Genomic DNA, 13786 nt, shown 5'->3' with positions numbered 1-13786 from the left:
GCAGGCCTGGGCAGAGCGCTGCAAACCCTATCTGGGCTTTGACGAGAGGATGAGGGGTGTGCAGGAATCTGGCCTCCGCAGCCCAGGTTGTCTTATACACCGCACAGCTTTTGAAACTGAACTTAGGCTCGTGTAAGGAACTTGTTTTTGCTTTTTTACAAAGATCAGCTGCCATGTGTTTGGATGGAGTCCTTCACAGTCTAGCCCGGTGTTCCCCGACCGCGGTGGTAATCAGGAGCTGATGGAGAACTCCAGTCTCACAAAACATCCAGAGGAGTTGATTGCACGTAAGAAAGACCCAGTCCCAGGGAATTAAAAGATACGAGAATCCCAAAGATGGCAGCCTGGGGCTTGCCACATTTTCCCTATTTACCTTCTCTCTCCTCGTAGCTGGCCTCTTCCGGGTCTTCCCTCCACCCTGCAATACATTCCTGTGAGACTGGGGGACAAAGGGCTTCGTGTCCACAGGGGAGCAGCTGAGGACACAGCGGAGGCGGCCGCCATTTAGGCCAAGGCAATAAGAGCGCGAAAAGCCCTGCTTCAGAAAAGAACGAAACCCCAGACCTCTGGTCTACGTGAGCCAGGCTCAGACCCCGTGTCACTCCATTTCCATCTTGAGAGAAGGAACTGAGAAAGAAGAGAGAAGTAGTTTGAGGGTTCGGGGTGCGGTTGCTGGGCCTGGCTGTTCTGGGCCCCTGCACTTTGTGATGGGAAAGTACGGTGGAGAAAACGGCCCACCTCACTGCAGCCAGGAAGCAATGGGGGGGGGGGGCTGAGGGCCCAATATCCCTGAGGCCCCACTTCCAGAATGTTCCATCACCTCCCAGTAGTGCCACAGGCTGGTGACTAGGCCTTTGGCATATGGACCCTAGGGAAGAACATTTGTGGTTCAAACCATCCCAGACCCATGGGCCCAACTCCTTTCCACAGAGCAGGTGCAGCAGAGTACAGCCCGGTGCCCACCGGTCCATTCCCCACTTGAGACCTCCCTGGTGCTGCGGGGTGGGAGGCAGGTACTCCCTGGGAGGAGGCCGGCTCTCCACCCCCACGACACCGCGTGGTATGGGCTTCGCGTGGACCAGGAGGTGTATACGACACAGCACGGTATTCCCACCAGCGACAGGGACTGCTGTCGGCAAGCAGCATGGCTTTGAATAAAACATGGCCGTCCTCCAGCGGTTCCAGAATTAAACTACATTACAGGAGTCGAAGGTTCAAGAACCACCAGAGGTGGTCGTTTTAATCACACTACCATACGCCTCCTAGAAGCTTGAGAGAAATGGAGCTAAAAAGCAAAAACGTAGGACTGCAATGTTCTTCAGAGCTGCTTTACAGGGCTTTCAGGAAGGACTCGTTAGTTTGGAAGGAACCATCTTTTCCATTTTAGATGTGGTTTTCCTGGATCTTCTCTGAGGGAAAGTTCCCCTTAGAAAACGAGGGCTGGAGGCATGGCTCAAGTAATAGAGCGCCACCTGCAAGCACAAGCCCAAACTGCAAAGCCCTTTGCAGGTTGGCAGTGTGGCTCAAGTAGGGTGCTGGCCTGGCATGGGTCCAATCCCCCGAGCTAACAAATAAAACAAACCTTTTGAGTCCGTTTCAGAAAACCAACCTAGTCTGCAAAACTGACCCAATCTAATCCTAACCACTGCTGCTGTGAGTCATAAGGAACTTGAATTCCCTACGGCCCAGACCCCAGCGGTGTAGTATTTCATCCCATTGATCTTATTGTAATGGCTCAGGTCTGAGGTTGGGGAAACAGAAACAGCCTTGTTACAGAGAGCCACGTGCTATGATCATTTGATTGACTTAAAGTGCTTTTCCTTCAGCGCTACAAATCTAGGAGCTGACTATATACGCTCAAGTTAAGACTTCCTGCCAAGAACTTGGTCACTTTCTGTGTCACCCCATTATGAGAAAGGGAATTACCTGCCCCAAACCAGCTGTCGCAGCAAGTAGCAGAACCCCGGGAGTAAGACAAGACCTGCTTAGCAGTAGCAGACTAACAAAGGACTGATGGGTGACCCCTTCTTTAAAAGCATGTGCGATTTCAATCAGACTTTAGACTGTCCTTCAGGCTTTTCATCTTGATAACTAAACTAGTAACAACAGCAGCTTTCCCCTCTCTCCCTCTTGCCCCCCCCAACCCGCCGCTGCCCCTCGCTCCTTCTCTCCTTCCCTTCCTACCTTTTCACAAATTGATTGCACAGGGTAAATCTACACTGCAGCTTGGATCTTCAAATGCTGGATCATGGCACTCTTTATCCTGGCCTTTTGTGCCTTCAGAGTCCCTTCCCCAAGGAAATACACTGCCTGGAATTCTTCATTATTCCAAGTTCCAGGTGGGAAAAGGAGACAGGTGCAGTAACATCTAAGAACACTGGGAATGACGGTTCTCAAAATAAGACAATAACTCAGATTTTCTTACTTTAATCCTTCTCTATTACTACCACAGTTCAACATGAAACAAAGCTAATGGGACCGGACTGCACATCAACAGGACGATCGGTAATAAACAGATCAGTGAAGCAACTGGAACAAAAAGTTCAGATGGGAAAAGGGGATGTATTATTCTGTTTGTACAGCACTGAAATCACCGTAACACATTAACATCCCGAATGTTTGAAGTAACACTAAATAATAATAGGTAACTTAGAAATACTGCAACATCTTGAAGTACTTTTTCTAAATGACCAAAAATAGACAGACATGAGTTCAGGATAACTCCAATGAAGTTTTTCACACAGAACTATATATAATATCCACATTATATAATAATTCATATATGCCTTGTAAGATACACACAGTTTAATAAACACAGCTCCACACAGCTTTGTTGTTATGGACTAGTAAGCTTGCCACTCAGGGAGAGTTTAAAGAAATTATAATCTCTGGAATAATAGGGTCAGATTGCTTGGCCCCCGTTACTTCTGTCATCAAAAACCTTTGATAGCGTTAGAAGGTGTCCAATTCCTCCGACTGCCATGTGTGGGAAGGACTCAGATTTGTGTCCAAATGCATCACAGGTGAGGGTAGCTTCTCACCTCACCAGGAGTTTCAGCACAAGCCCGCCCTGGGCCGGCCCATGACCTCTTTCTAGGACAAAGGATCTTGCCGTCTAGGCTTGTGGTCGAGTGAAGTTAATAATGACACGTGGTGTTTCTTAGCATCACCTGCCAAAACGTGATGATTTCTTTGGAAGAAAAGCCATGGGCTGCGATCACTCGCCTGAGCTGACAGACATCCAAGTGGATTCTGTACAAAAAGAACAGATTGGTGTCTTCTGGAATGTGAATGTCCACCTTCAACAGATTCAAGCAGATGCCGACGTATACGTCTTCAAACTTGATGGGCTTGACGTGGCTCATCATTTCGTAGATCCTGGGCACCAGGTCTCTGGACATGATGTAGCCCAGGCCGCTGCAGTAGGGAGGGAACACCTTGAACGGATACTCCTGGTATGAAATGTGGGATTTTTGGTAAAACCCTCTGTAGGAATAATTGTCAATGAGAGGATAGCCGGTGAAGAACTTCTCCGAGTGGTTCAAGTTCAACAGGTACTTCACTAAGTTGCCGGTGTTGATGAACACATCGGTGTCTGTCTTCATGACGTACTTGGCGGTGGGGCAGAACTCAGTGACCCACCTGAACGCCATGATGGTTTTCAACGTCAGGTTATTATAGGTGTCGACAAAGTCCTGCCGGATTATGTCGCCGTAGAGAAGGTGTTCGTCCTCCAGGGACAGCGTGAACGTTTTGTCTTCCTTTTCGGCCTGCTGCCCTAACAGGAAGAAGGTGAGCACCTCGTGGCCCCACCAGGACTTCTTCTCGCCCCACGTGACCCTGATGGCTTGTCTGGCCTTCACATCGGCGGGATGCGAAGTCACCAGAATGACCAGAAACGGGCTCTGATGAGAGCAGTTGGAGTGTTCTCGAAGCGTGAAGCGGAAGTCCTGCCGGTAGAGCGGCTCGTACTCGTAGAAGTACATCCAGTTCACGCGCTCGATCACGTTGTAGTGGGGCAGGCTGAGGTACCACATCACCAGGAAGCTGAGCAGCGACAGCAGCAGGAGGCTCCACTTGAGCGATCGCAGCGACATCCTGCCGGGAAGGGCGGGGAGGAGAGCCGGGGCCATGGACCGCCGCCGGGAGGCAAGGGCTCTGGGAGGTTTGTCAAAGACAGGGTTAGGAGTCTCCACCCCCCCAGATCCGCGGCCAGTGGACATCTGGTTACCGAGGAGAGGCCCTTGTACAATGAACACTCCCAAGGGGAGCCTCCAGACAGGACCCGACGTACCCTCCCCAAACCGAAGCCGAATGGGCACCGACGCCCACGATACCATCCAGCTTTTAATAGTGAGATCAGGGCTAACGCATTATCTTTCCTCTTGAAGCAAATACTACACGTGCTATACCAGTAACTTCATTACAAAGCCGTTTTTCCTAGCTGCCTTGAAGGACAGAAAGGATGGAGTGTGTTTTTCTTATTCTTGTCTGTGACTATGGAGAAAAGAAGAAAGTAAAGGATTTAATGAGGAAAGGTATTGCTAGCAATGGGTGCAAATACATCCAGCAGCTTTCTGGGCCATGTGGTCCGACTCTAGCAAGTCTGGAGTAAGAGAAATAATTGCTCATGACAGCAACAGATTGGGATAAGACTACAGTGGCCAATTTACCTGCAGGGCACGAGTTTGAGACACAAAGGCGATGGCTTTCTCGAGAGTTAAAAATCCACACTAGACACAGATTTTTATTGTCCCTTTTTACCCACTGGGTGAATAAAACTCAGTCTGCGTACCCAGTGCTTTAATTAAAGGCCAGTTCCTTATTATTGAGCTTTTGTGTTTCTCTGGCCTACTCAAAGGTGTGTGTGTGTGTGTGTGTGTGTATGCACTAATACTGAGGCTTGAACTCAGGGCCTAGTCACTATCCCTTAGCTTTTGCCCCTCAAGGCTAGTGCTCAACCACTTGAGCCAGACACCCACTTCTGACTTTTTGCTGTTAAACTGGAGTCTCATAGACTTTTCTGCCCAGGATGCTGTGAACTGAGATTCTCAACTCTCAGCCTCCGGAGTAGCTAAGATTACAGGTGTGAGTCACCAGTGCCCGGCCTAAAGCAACGATCTTGATGAGTTCTTACTGCCTGAGGAAAAGTACTCATTAAAGTCATAAATCTGGCTCTTTTCTTACCTTCTTGATTTGTTCTCAGTGAAGAACCTTCAGTTCCACGCAGTGGGCATGAGGCAGTATGGGATGGTCAACCACAATGCTTGTAATCCCTGAAACAACAGGACTCAAAGGGCTGAAAAACCGGGAAACATCAGAAATATATCAGAACATAACAGAAAGAAGGCTGACATCATTCATTTTAATGTCAGACTTAAAAAAAAAATGACATTGGAAAGGGTCAAAGACCTTATTACGAACGAAAAGAAGAATCCGGCTGGGTGTTGGGGGCTCCGGCCTGCAATCTCTATAATCAGGAGGCTGAGATCTGAGAATCTGAGGACGGCAGTTCGAAGCCAGCCCAGGCAGAAAAATCCATGAGACTTTTCTCTCCAATCAACGAGTCAGAAAAAGCTGCAAGTGGTGCTGTGGCTCCAGGGAGCTAACCTTGAGCACATGGAGGCTCAGGGACAGCACACAAGCCCCAAGTTCAAGCCCCAGGACCAGCAAAAAAAAAAAAAGAGGAAGAGGGAGAGGAGGAGGAAGAAGACGGAAGATGAAGAAGGAGACTAGAAGGAAGAAGAGGCGGAGGAAGAAAGGAGATGACGACGATGCAGAAGAAACTGCCACCAGTGAGGCAACTTAATTCTCTAGAAGTCAGATGACAGGAAGAATACGCACACACAAAGCAAACCCGAAAGGCCTGAGCACACACGAAAGGAATTCTTCAATCCCAACAGAAGACCTTTCACTCCTAAGTGTTCGCAGAGCACTACAGCAAGAGACGACGTGTAAGCAGGTAATCCAGGCCCGAGGCTCCATGCCGAGGAAGGGCTGAACGGCTCCCTCATCACCAGGCTCCTCTCGTCTCTGCACCCCTCCCCCACTCCACCCTGTTCCTGAGCAGAGCAGACAAAGGTCAAGAAGACCCCCAGGGCTCCCCGCCCCTTCTGGCTTATCCAGAGCCTTGAGATTTGGATTTCAGTTTCTACAGCTGGTAAACTCTGACACAAACAGTAAAGCAGGACCAACACCTCGCGAGGCACACACTCAGAGCCTGAGTTACTCACAAGAACAACTGATCGTGCATGCACATATGTATTTTATTTTGTATCCAAAAAAAGCATAAATGGAATGAGACGTGGCGCTGTGGCTCAAAGTGGTAGAGCGCTAGCCTTGACCAGAGAGAGCTCAGGGACAGCGCCTAGGCCTTGCGTTCAAGCCCCACAACTGACCAAAAAAAACACCACAAAAAAGTATATTTATGAAATGAGGGGAAAGTGGTTCAAATGCAAAGGCTCCAGAAAATTGAGCAAACAAAAACCCAACTGTTTTAAACCAAAATAATTCCTTCCTGGGCTGAAACCATGTTGAGTACTTTCTGCAGAAAGAAAGCTAATTTAACTCTTTTAAAATACATAAAATCTTTTCTAATTGCAAACACGATATGTATTTACTAGGGAAAACTGGTGAGTACTAGAAGCCCACAAAACAGTAAAAGCTTCAAGATGACAATTTTTTTTTTTTTAGTGCTTGGTGGTACTGAGCTTTCCCATATTTCTCATTCTGGCCTACTCAGAAGTCATGTACCAGATAAGAATTGTGGGAAAGAACCTTCTAGAACACTTGTTTCACTTGGTACTGGGTTTGAACTCAGAGCCGCCTGCTCATCCAGTTTGCTTGCTCAGCTGATGCTCTACCGTGTTAAGTCATGGCTCCAGCCTGGCTTTTTCCTGATTATATTCGGAGATCCAGTCTCATAAACCTTTCGGCCCCAGCTGGCTTTGAAACATAATCCTCTGCACCACAGCCTCCTGAGTAGCCAGGACGATGGATGTGATCTGCTGGCGACCGGCACAACTTTACCATGTGTGCCCACGCTGGAGCCTGAACCCGGCCTCACACTCTCCCTTGGCTTTGTCACTCAAGACTGGCACTCTACCACCTGAACCACACTTCCACTACCAGCTTTCTTCTAGCTAACTGGAAGTAAAGAATCTCACGGGCATTCCAACCCGGGCTGGCTTTGAACCAAGATCCTCAGATCTCAGCCTCCTGAGTATCTGGGATTACAGGTGTGACCCACCAGCTCCTAGATGAAGTTCTTTTCCTTCGTGGACATGACTTGAGCTGTTAAAAGTCATACATTAGGCATTGCTAGCAGGAGTTAAAAATTCATAAACCTTTTCCAATTGATGCAGTAGATGTGTGTGTGTGTGTAGCACTTGGCTACTTTATTTAAAAACTGTGTGCCTTTGGTAAAGTTTATATTTTTCTTTCAATTTTGGAGCGCAGCTGAACATACACAGGGACTCGAACACTATTGACTAAATGAACTGCTCTATTTATATTTAACAGTGCTTAACAATGAAAAGTGCTTTACCGATGAGTGCAAACAAAGGCTTACTCGAAAAGCTGGCTCTGCAATTTCAGTGACAGCCCTTGCATGGTCCCTGCCAAGTGATACACTTTTCTCATGTTTCCATTTGTGTGATGATTCAAACAATCTCATCTAGTAGCTCTGGCCAGGGAGCCTGGAATGTGGCGTCCTGGTCATAGGGGCTCAGCGTACCCGCCCAGCCCAGAGGCCACCAGGAATCCTCAGTCCCCTGAGCGGAGTTAATGTTCATGAACTGATTTCCTAAATAAGTCACTGAACTTCTGGTAAGCACCAGCGAACTCTCAGACGCAAAAGCAGTAACCGGGGGAGACCTCTGCCTTACTCATCCCATTTTCAGTGGGGTTCCTTCCTGCCAAAGGAAGCATTACACAACTGAATGAGCTTCAGAGGACTGGGCCAGTCGGTGCTTCAGAACAAAAACATATTCACCTTTTAAGAATGAATGTGGGGCTGGGAATGTGGCTTAGTGGTAGAGTGCTTGCCTTGCGTGCATGAAGCCCTGGGTTCGATTCCTCAGCACCACATACACAGAAAAGGCCAGAAGTGACGCTGTGGCTCAAGAGTGCTAGCCTTGAGCAACAACAACAACAAAAAAGCCAGGGACAGTGCTCAGGCCCTGAGTCTAAACCCCAGGACTGGCAAAATAAATAAATAATAATAATCTGAAAGTTGGTGGAGCTCAAGTGGCAGAGCACTAGCCTTGAGCAAAACAAGTCAAGCAAGAGCATGGAGCCCTGAGTTCAGTCCCCAGCATGGATCTGAAGTGTTCAATCCCTACAGTGAGCCCACCCTGCTGTTTTCAGCAGCCACGGACACCCTCACCGCCGGGCTGTTCCCAGCTCTGACCTTGACCTCCCGCTGGCCAGTGGGGAGGGAGAATTCTTCCCCCCCACCTGTGGCCTCTCCTGGCCAGACACTTCCGCACGGGGAAACACTTGTGGTGGAAGTACGCTTATTTACACATAGGGGTGTTGGGTAGGCAGTTATTTGGGCTGAAGGGAAAAAAGCAGGAGCAGTGACAAGCAATAAAACCAGAGAAGGAAAATCTAGATGGAATTTTCTGTCTGCTTTGCTGTCTTCACCTGTATCCAGCCATGAGCAGCAAGCAGCCCGTTCTTACCTTGTGAGTCACAGTGGGTTCGGAGGCACTCGGAATGCGCAGGCCCCCTGGGGCAGCTTACCAAGCCCCACAACACAGAGTCCAGCCGAGGTCTCCTCCTCCCGGGCAACACAGCCAGCCAGGGGGGCCTCAAACCTAAACCACAGCCCCCGGGGGGGGGGGCATTCCTGGACACTCCTGGGTGGGGCAGGGAGGGAGGAGGGCAGAGCAGTGGACACACCTCCGCGCTCCCGGAAGGTGAGGAGGCCCCACGTGACAGGGCAGCGGAGGACCTGGTCAGCCGAGCTGGGAAAACTAGATCCAAGTGTACACAGATCCAGCCCTGCGCAGCAAGGCTGAGGGAAAGCTGGGCTTTCTGAACCTGTGCTGCACACTTCCGTCCACCGTGAAAAGGGCCAAGGAAACTGCTCCAGTCACACTTCAAGCCACCACTGCCCTAAGACCCAGACCTTGGCCACTCTTGTCCCGCAGGCAATTATTCATTTATTAATGATCAGGTGCCTTCTCCTTAGTGAACTGAAGTATTGCATGCACTCAAGTCATTGACTTCTATGCTAGATCTGGGTTTGACCAGAAGGGGTGGGGGTGGAGAAGGGGAGTCAAATCCATGCTGGCAAATTGCAGACACTCAATGCAGAGTGCTGTGGAAGGTTCTGGCTTTCAGGCTTACACAGCACCCCAACAGTGAAGCCCTCGTGGAGAAATGGAAGGGGAGAACTTCACATGCCATGTCCCAGCTCTCTCAGGACGGTGAAGGATAAGAGTACAGAGCTCACATCAGTGTGAAGGAATTCTTCTAATATTATGAAAGAAGAGTTGATGTATTTTTTTTTAAATTCCAAACCAAAGTCTGTAATTCCAGTAGAGCCAAGCCGTCACTTGAATCCTCACTACCACACTGGGAAGAAATATTTTCACAGGGATGGTGCATTTTATTCAAGGATCCTCTTCAAAATGCACAGCCTGAGTGTTTTGCAGATATCAATACTTTAGCCCAGGCATGGGCAAAATTTTGATTTGCATAAAAGGCCAGATGGCAAATATTTCCTTTGGAGACAACATGGACTCTATTTCAGCATCCCCATTCTACCTCTGTGTAGAAAACACAGCCGAGGACAATAGTTGAGGGACTGGCCTCTCCCCTCTCTAGAGACACACATTTTATGTATCTGAAGGTGGAATACCAAGGACTGAATCCTGCCTTACTCTCCCCTCCTCCCCCCCCCCCCCCGCCCCCGTTTGCCCAAGGGCAGGCCACTTTGACCTCAGCTCAGCCAAAAGTCCCCTCACCTCAGGTGGGACATTCAGACCTAACGGAAGGTGCCCATCCCTAGACCCCAGTAACTACAGCCTGATTTTTACTCCTTTGTTTCTGTTAGGGCCCATATAAATGGGACCCCAAATCCAGTCTCTTGCACAACCCCTATACCCGCAGGAAGGTCTGTGCCTCTCACAGGCAATAGACAGTCTTTGCCTCCTGATGACTGAGTCTGGACTATTTCTTTCTCATTCTCCTAACAGTAGTAAACATGCAGGGCCGCGGCGTTCTTTGCAGATACCAAAGGCTCAGGTCCCCTGTACCTCACAGGCTTAGAACCTTCAAACACCTTCCTCTATGCTCTCCATCATCCTTACACTACTTCTAATACCCAATACCATGGAAGTGCTATGGAAATTGTTGTGATCCTATACAGTCTAGGGAATAACAGCATGAAAAAGTCCATCCATTTTTACTACAGATACAATGTTGTTGATGACTTTGAGTCCATGGTTGGTTGAATCTGGATAGAGAACCTATAGGTGAGGAGGAACTGTGTGTAACACAGTCTGGAAATGCATGTTCTGATCCCCTGAAATGCCATTATCTTGGGACCTCTATAAAATCTCCAAAGATCTCTCTTCTTTGTTACCTCCTGACCCAAAAGGGCCAGGCTACTGAAAAGGGAGCAGCGCCCAGTTGGGTCCACAGTCCTTCCATAAACTGGCTCTGGAAGGACAGGAGGGGTTGGAGCGACCTGGGCTTGGCTTCCTTGTTAACTACCTCTCTTCAGAGTCAGAAACACATGAGAAATATATCTGCTCTAGTTTTCTGGGTTTTATTCCTTTATGACAGAGGTTGGAGGCACACAAACCTTTCATCCGACATCTCTGGGACGCTGCTTGAGGGAGCCTGCAGAACTGCAACTTTTGAATGCACCTGTTGATCAAGGTGCATGCACTGAGCTCACCCAGGAGGCTGGCGAGGATGGCTGTGCACCATACTACTACCACACCACCGTGGGACCCTACCATGCAGCTCCTAGCTTCTCCCTACAGCTACAAAAGCTGTAACAAAGTGCACCGTGCCTGAACAAGACATAGTTGGGAGCAGGATACAGGCATTTCCTAAAATGAGATTCTGCCTGTAGCATCTGATGGTGGGCAGATCAAGACTGGAGAAGCTGGGCACCAGGCAGAGAAAACCTTCCCCTGGAAGAAGCACACGAAAGCATCCAACAGAGAACTTCCTTCCGAGTAGAGTGTTCACTCTGAACTTGAACTTGACCATAACCTTCCCCATAAAGTTTGTGTGCTTAAGTTTTATTGGTGGCATTTTAATAATAAGTTCATCTTTAAGAAAAATAGGTATTATCCAAGATGGTTTGATAGCGTTTCAATCTTGGACCACTTCCAACCCTAAAAAATACTATAACAAGTTAAACTCTTGGGGGCATTTTGAAACAATGTTGATCATTTAAAATGTAAACCAAGATAAACTTACCTGTAGAGTTTCAGATGTGATTAAATCACTAGCTGGAGCTTTCTGAATCCCATGCCTTAACTGAAAAAGGTTTGCTGTGAACTACAGGATATAAGAAGATAAAACGATTAGCTTAGCACAAGAACGTGGGCACCCCGACATCTACAGTGATTGCCCTATGCCTGGCAAATCGCTCTAGGAGAAAGTTACGAACCAAAACCTTCTTCCTTTTCAGAAGGGCCTGGATCCTTTCCTCTGCCTCCTTGTCCTCAAAACTATGCACTCATCTGAAACATACTGGACGCTCAGTTGATAATGGACTGTTTTGAGGGCCCAGTAGCCATTCTTTTGGAATATACCTTTTCGTCTATGAAGGAAAAATAAGAATCAGTCTTCTCCTTTGGAATTATTTTCCCTCTGCAGAGTGGCCCGGAGTTTATTCATGTGGGCTTTCAGCCAGCAGCAACCCTGCCAGTACACGAACTCCGTTCCCTGCCAGTGCACAGGACACCGGGGAGGTGTTCCTCGTGGAACACTACACCCTCAAGCTGGCCTCACCTCTGAGGATGGATGGATGGATGGATGGATGGATGGATGGATGGGTGGATGGATACACATGGGTGAGTTCTTCCTTGGGAGTGGCTTAAGGAGAAGCTGCCTCTGGAAGACTGGCACATGGCAATACCGGGGGAACAATGGCTCCCAAGGCAAGCCCGCACAAGCAACCCCTCCCGCTCCAGCGAGAAGGGAGCGAGGTGATGGAGGGGGAAGGCGGGTGTGGCCCCGCCCCCCCCCCCCCCCCCGTGTCTTCCCCGCAGCAGAAGGGCCTCTCCGGGCTCGGGGCACCCCCGTGCGTGTCGTTCGCAACCGTCCCCAGCGCTCCCCGCCTCCCCAGGCCCATCCCCGCGCCCCAGCCCGGCCTGGGCGGGCCCGGTGGGTGGGGGCGCCCCGCTTCTTCCCCGCCGCCGCCCCGAATCCCGGATGACGAGGGCCGGAGCCGCGCGGGGGTCCGGGGCCGAGGCCGCGTCCTCCCGGCGCCCGGCCCGTGGCCTTCTCCCGCGCACGCGGGGCCCAGGCCGTTGCCAGGCAGCGAGGCCCGAACCCCACGGCGCGGCGCATCCAGGCTCCACCCGGACCGGCCGAGCTCCAGAGGCCCGTGGGGAGCCGCGATCGCCGCCCGGGGCCCCGCCGCCCCCGCCGCCCGGTCCCGGCCCCGGGCCCCCCGCCGCCCCCGAGCCGCCGCCCACCGCACTCACCTCCGCGCGCCCAGCGCCTCGGCCGGCCCGCGCGCACGCGGCCCAGCAGCCCCGCCGCCGCCCGCAGCCCCGCGCGCCCTCGGCTCCCGCAGCCCCGCGCGCGCCCCGCCAGCCCCGCCGCGCGCGCGCTCACCCGGGCGCGCGCTCCATCCTCGCCACCACTCGGCTGCCGGCGACCCCGGCGACCCCGGGGGCCTGGGCCTGGGCCTGGGCACGGGCCCGGCCTCCCGAGCGCAGCATCCACCGCCCGCGCGGGCTCCCGGGCTGCGCACGTGCGAGACCCCGGGCGCCCGCCCTCGGGGCTTTCCTCCGGCCTCCGCACCCGGGGCGGGGCGCGTTCCTGCGCCGCCGGGGAGCGGAAGGGAGCGGGATCTCCGCGGGGACCGGGCCGGGTCCGCCGCCGGTGCTCCTGGGATCTGCCCTTCGGGCCCGCACGGGCGCATCCACGGACAGCGCCACCCCGGCTCACCGCCCGGCGTCGTGGGGGAGCCCGCAGCGCAGATTCCAGACCCTGGAGGCGGCGGTGGCACAGAAGCTCAGGGGCAGCACCCAGGCACCGAGTTCAAGGCCCGCGATCAGCACAGACAAAGCACAACTAAAACCCCACCTGCTCTGTTCCGCTGGAGCGCCCAGGGCACAGTGACATCTGGGAGCAATGCCTTCTTCTCCTCACCTTATTAGCAGCAGCAGCAGTAGTTGTTTATTTATTTATTGCCAGTCCTGGGCCTTGGACTCAGGGCCTGAGCACTGTCCCTGGCTTCCTTTTGCTCAAGGCTAGCACTCTGCCACTTGAGCCACAGCGCCCCTTCTGGCCATTTTCTGTATATGTGGTGCTGGGGAATCGAACCCGGGGCCTCATGTATATGAGGCAGGCACTCTTGCCACTAGGCCATATCCCCAGCCCCCAGCAGCAGTTGTTGTTGAACAAAGAGCGCAGTGCTTCGTGATCGGTGTCACCCCTTTCTTCTCCCCATCTTTCTCCTTCCCAGCCTTATCCTCAAGTTACCTAGTTCAATTTTTACATAATGTAACATTGGATGTAATGACTGTGTTTATAAACCCTCCCTCCCTTCTTTCCTGTGTTCCCCTCGCCCTCCAACCTGTTT

The 13786-nt window shown here is 51.4% G+C and overlaps 1 protein-coding gene across 6 annotated transcripts; it reads right to left on the bottom strand.

The window, feature by feature from the left end:
- Positions 1-2401: 2401 nt before the first annotated feature.
- Positions 2402-13307, bottom strand: B3galnt1 (beta-1,3-N-acetylgalactosaminyltransferase 1 (globoside blood group)). 6 transcript variants are annotated; one of them, XM_048347178.1, is made up of 4 exons: positions 13288-13307; positions 11446-11526; positions 5188-5276; positions 2402-4158 (listed from the first exon to the last, which is right to left on the bottom strand). In XM_048347178.1, the coding sequence occupies exon 4, from the start codon at positions 4131-4133 to the stop codon at positions 3138-3140; it is 996 nt and encodes a 331-aa protein (XP_048203135.1). In that variant the 5' UTR covers positions 4134-4158; positions 5188-5276; positions 11446-11526; positions 13288-13307; the 3' UTR covers positions 2402-3137. The 6 variants fall into 6 exon arrangements, with proteins under 6 accessions (XP_048203135.1, XP_048203134.1, XP_048203133.1 ...); XM_048347177.1 differs by lacking the exon at positions 13288-13307 and adding an exon at positions 12814-12856; XM_048347176.1 differs by lacking the exon at positions 13288-13307 and adding an exon at positions 12681-12754.
- Between the last annotated feature and the right edge of the window lie 479 nt (positions 13308-13786).

Source organism: Perognathus longimembris, chromosome 5, assembly GCF_023159225.1.
Source record: "Perognathus longimembris pacificus isolate PPM17 chromosome 5, ASM2315922v1, whole genome shotgun sequence".
Taxonomy (NCBI): Eukaryota; Metazoa; Chordata; class Mammalia; order Rodentia; family Heteromyidae; genus Perognathus; species Perognathus longimembris.
This window is presented reverse-complemented; position numbering and strand designations above follow the sequence as displayed.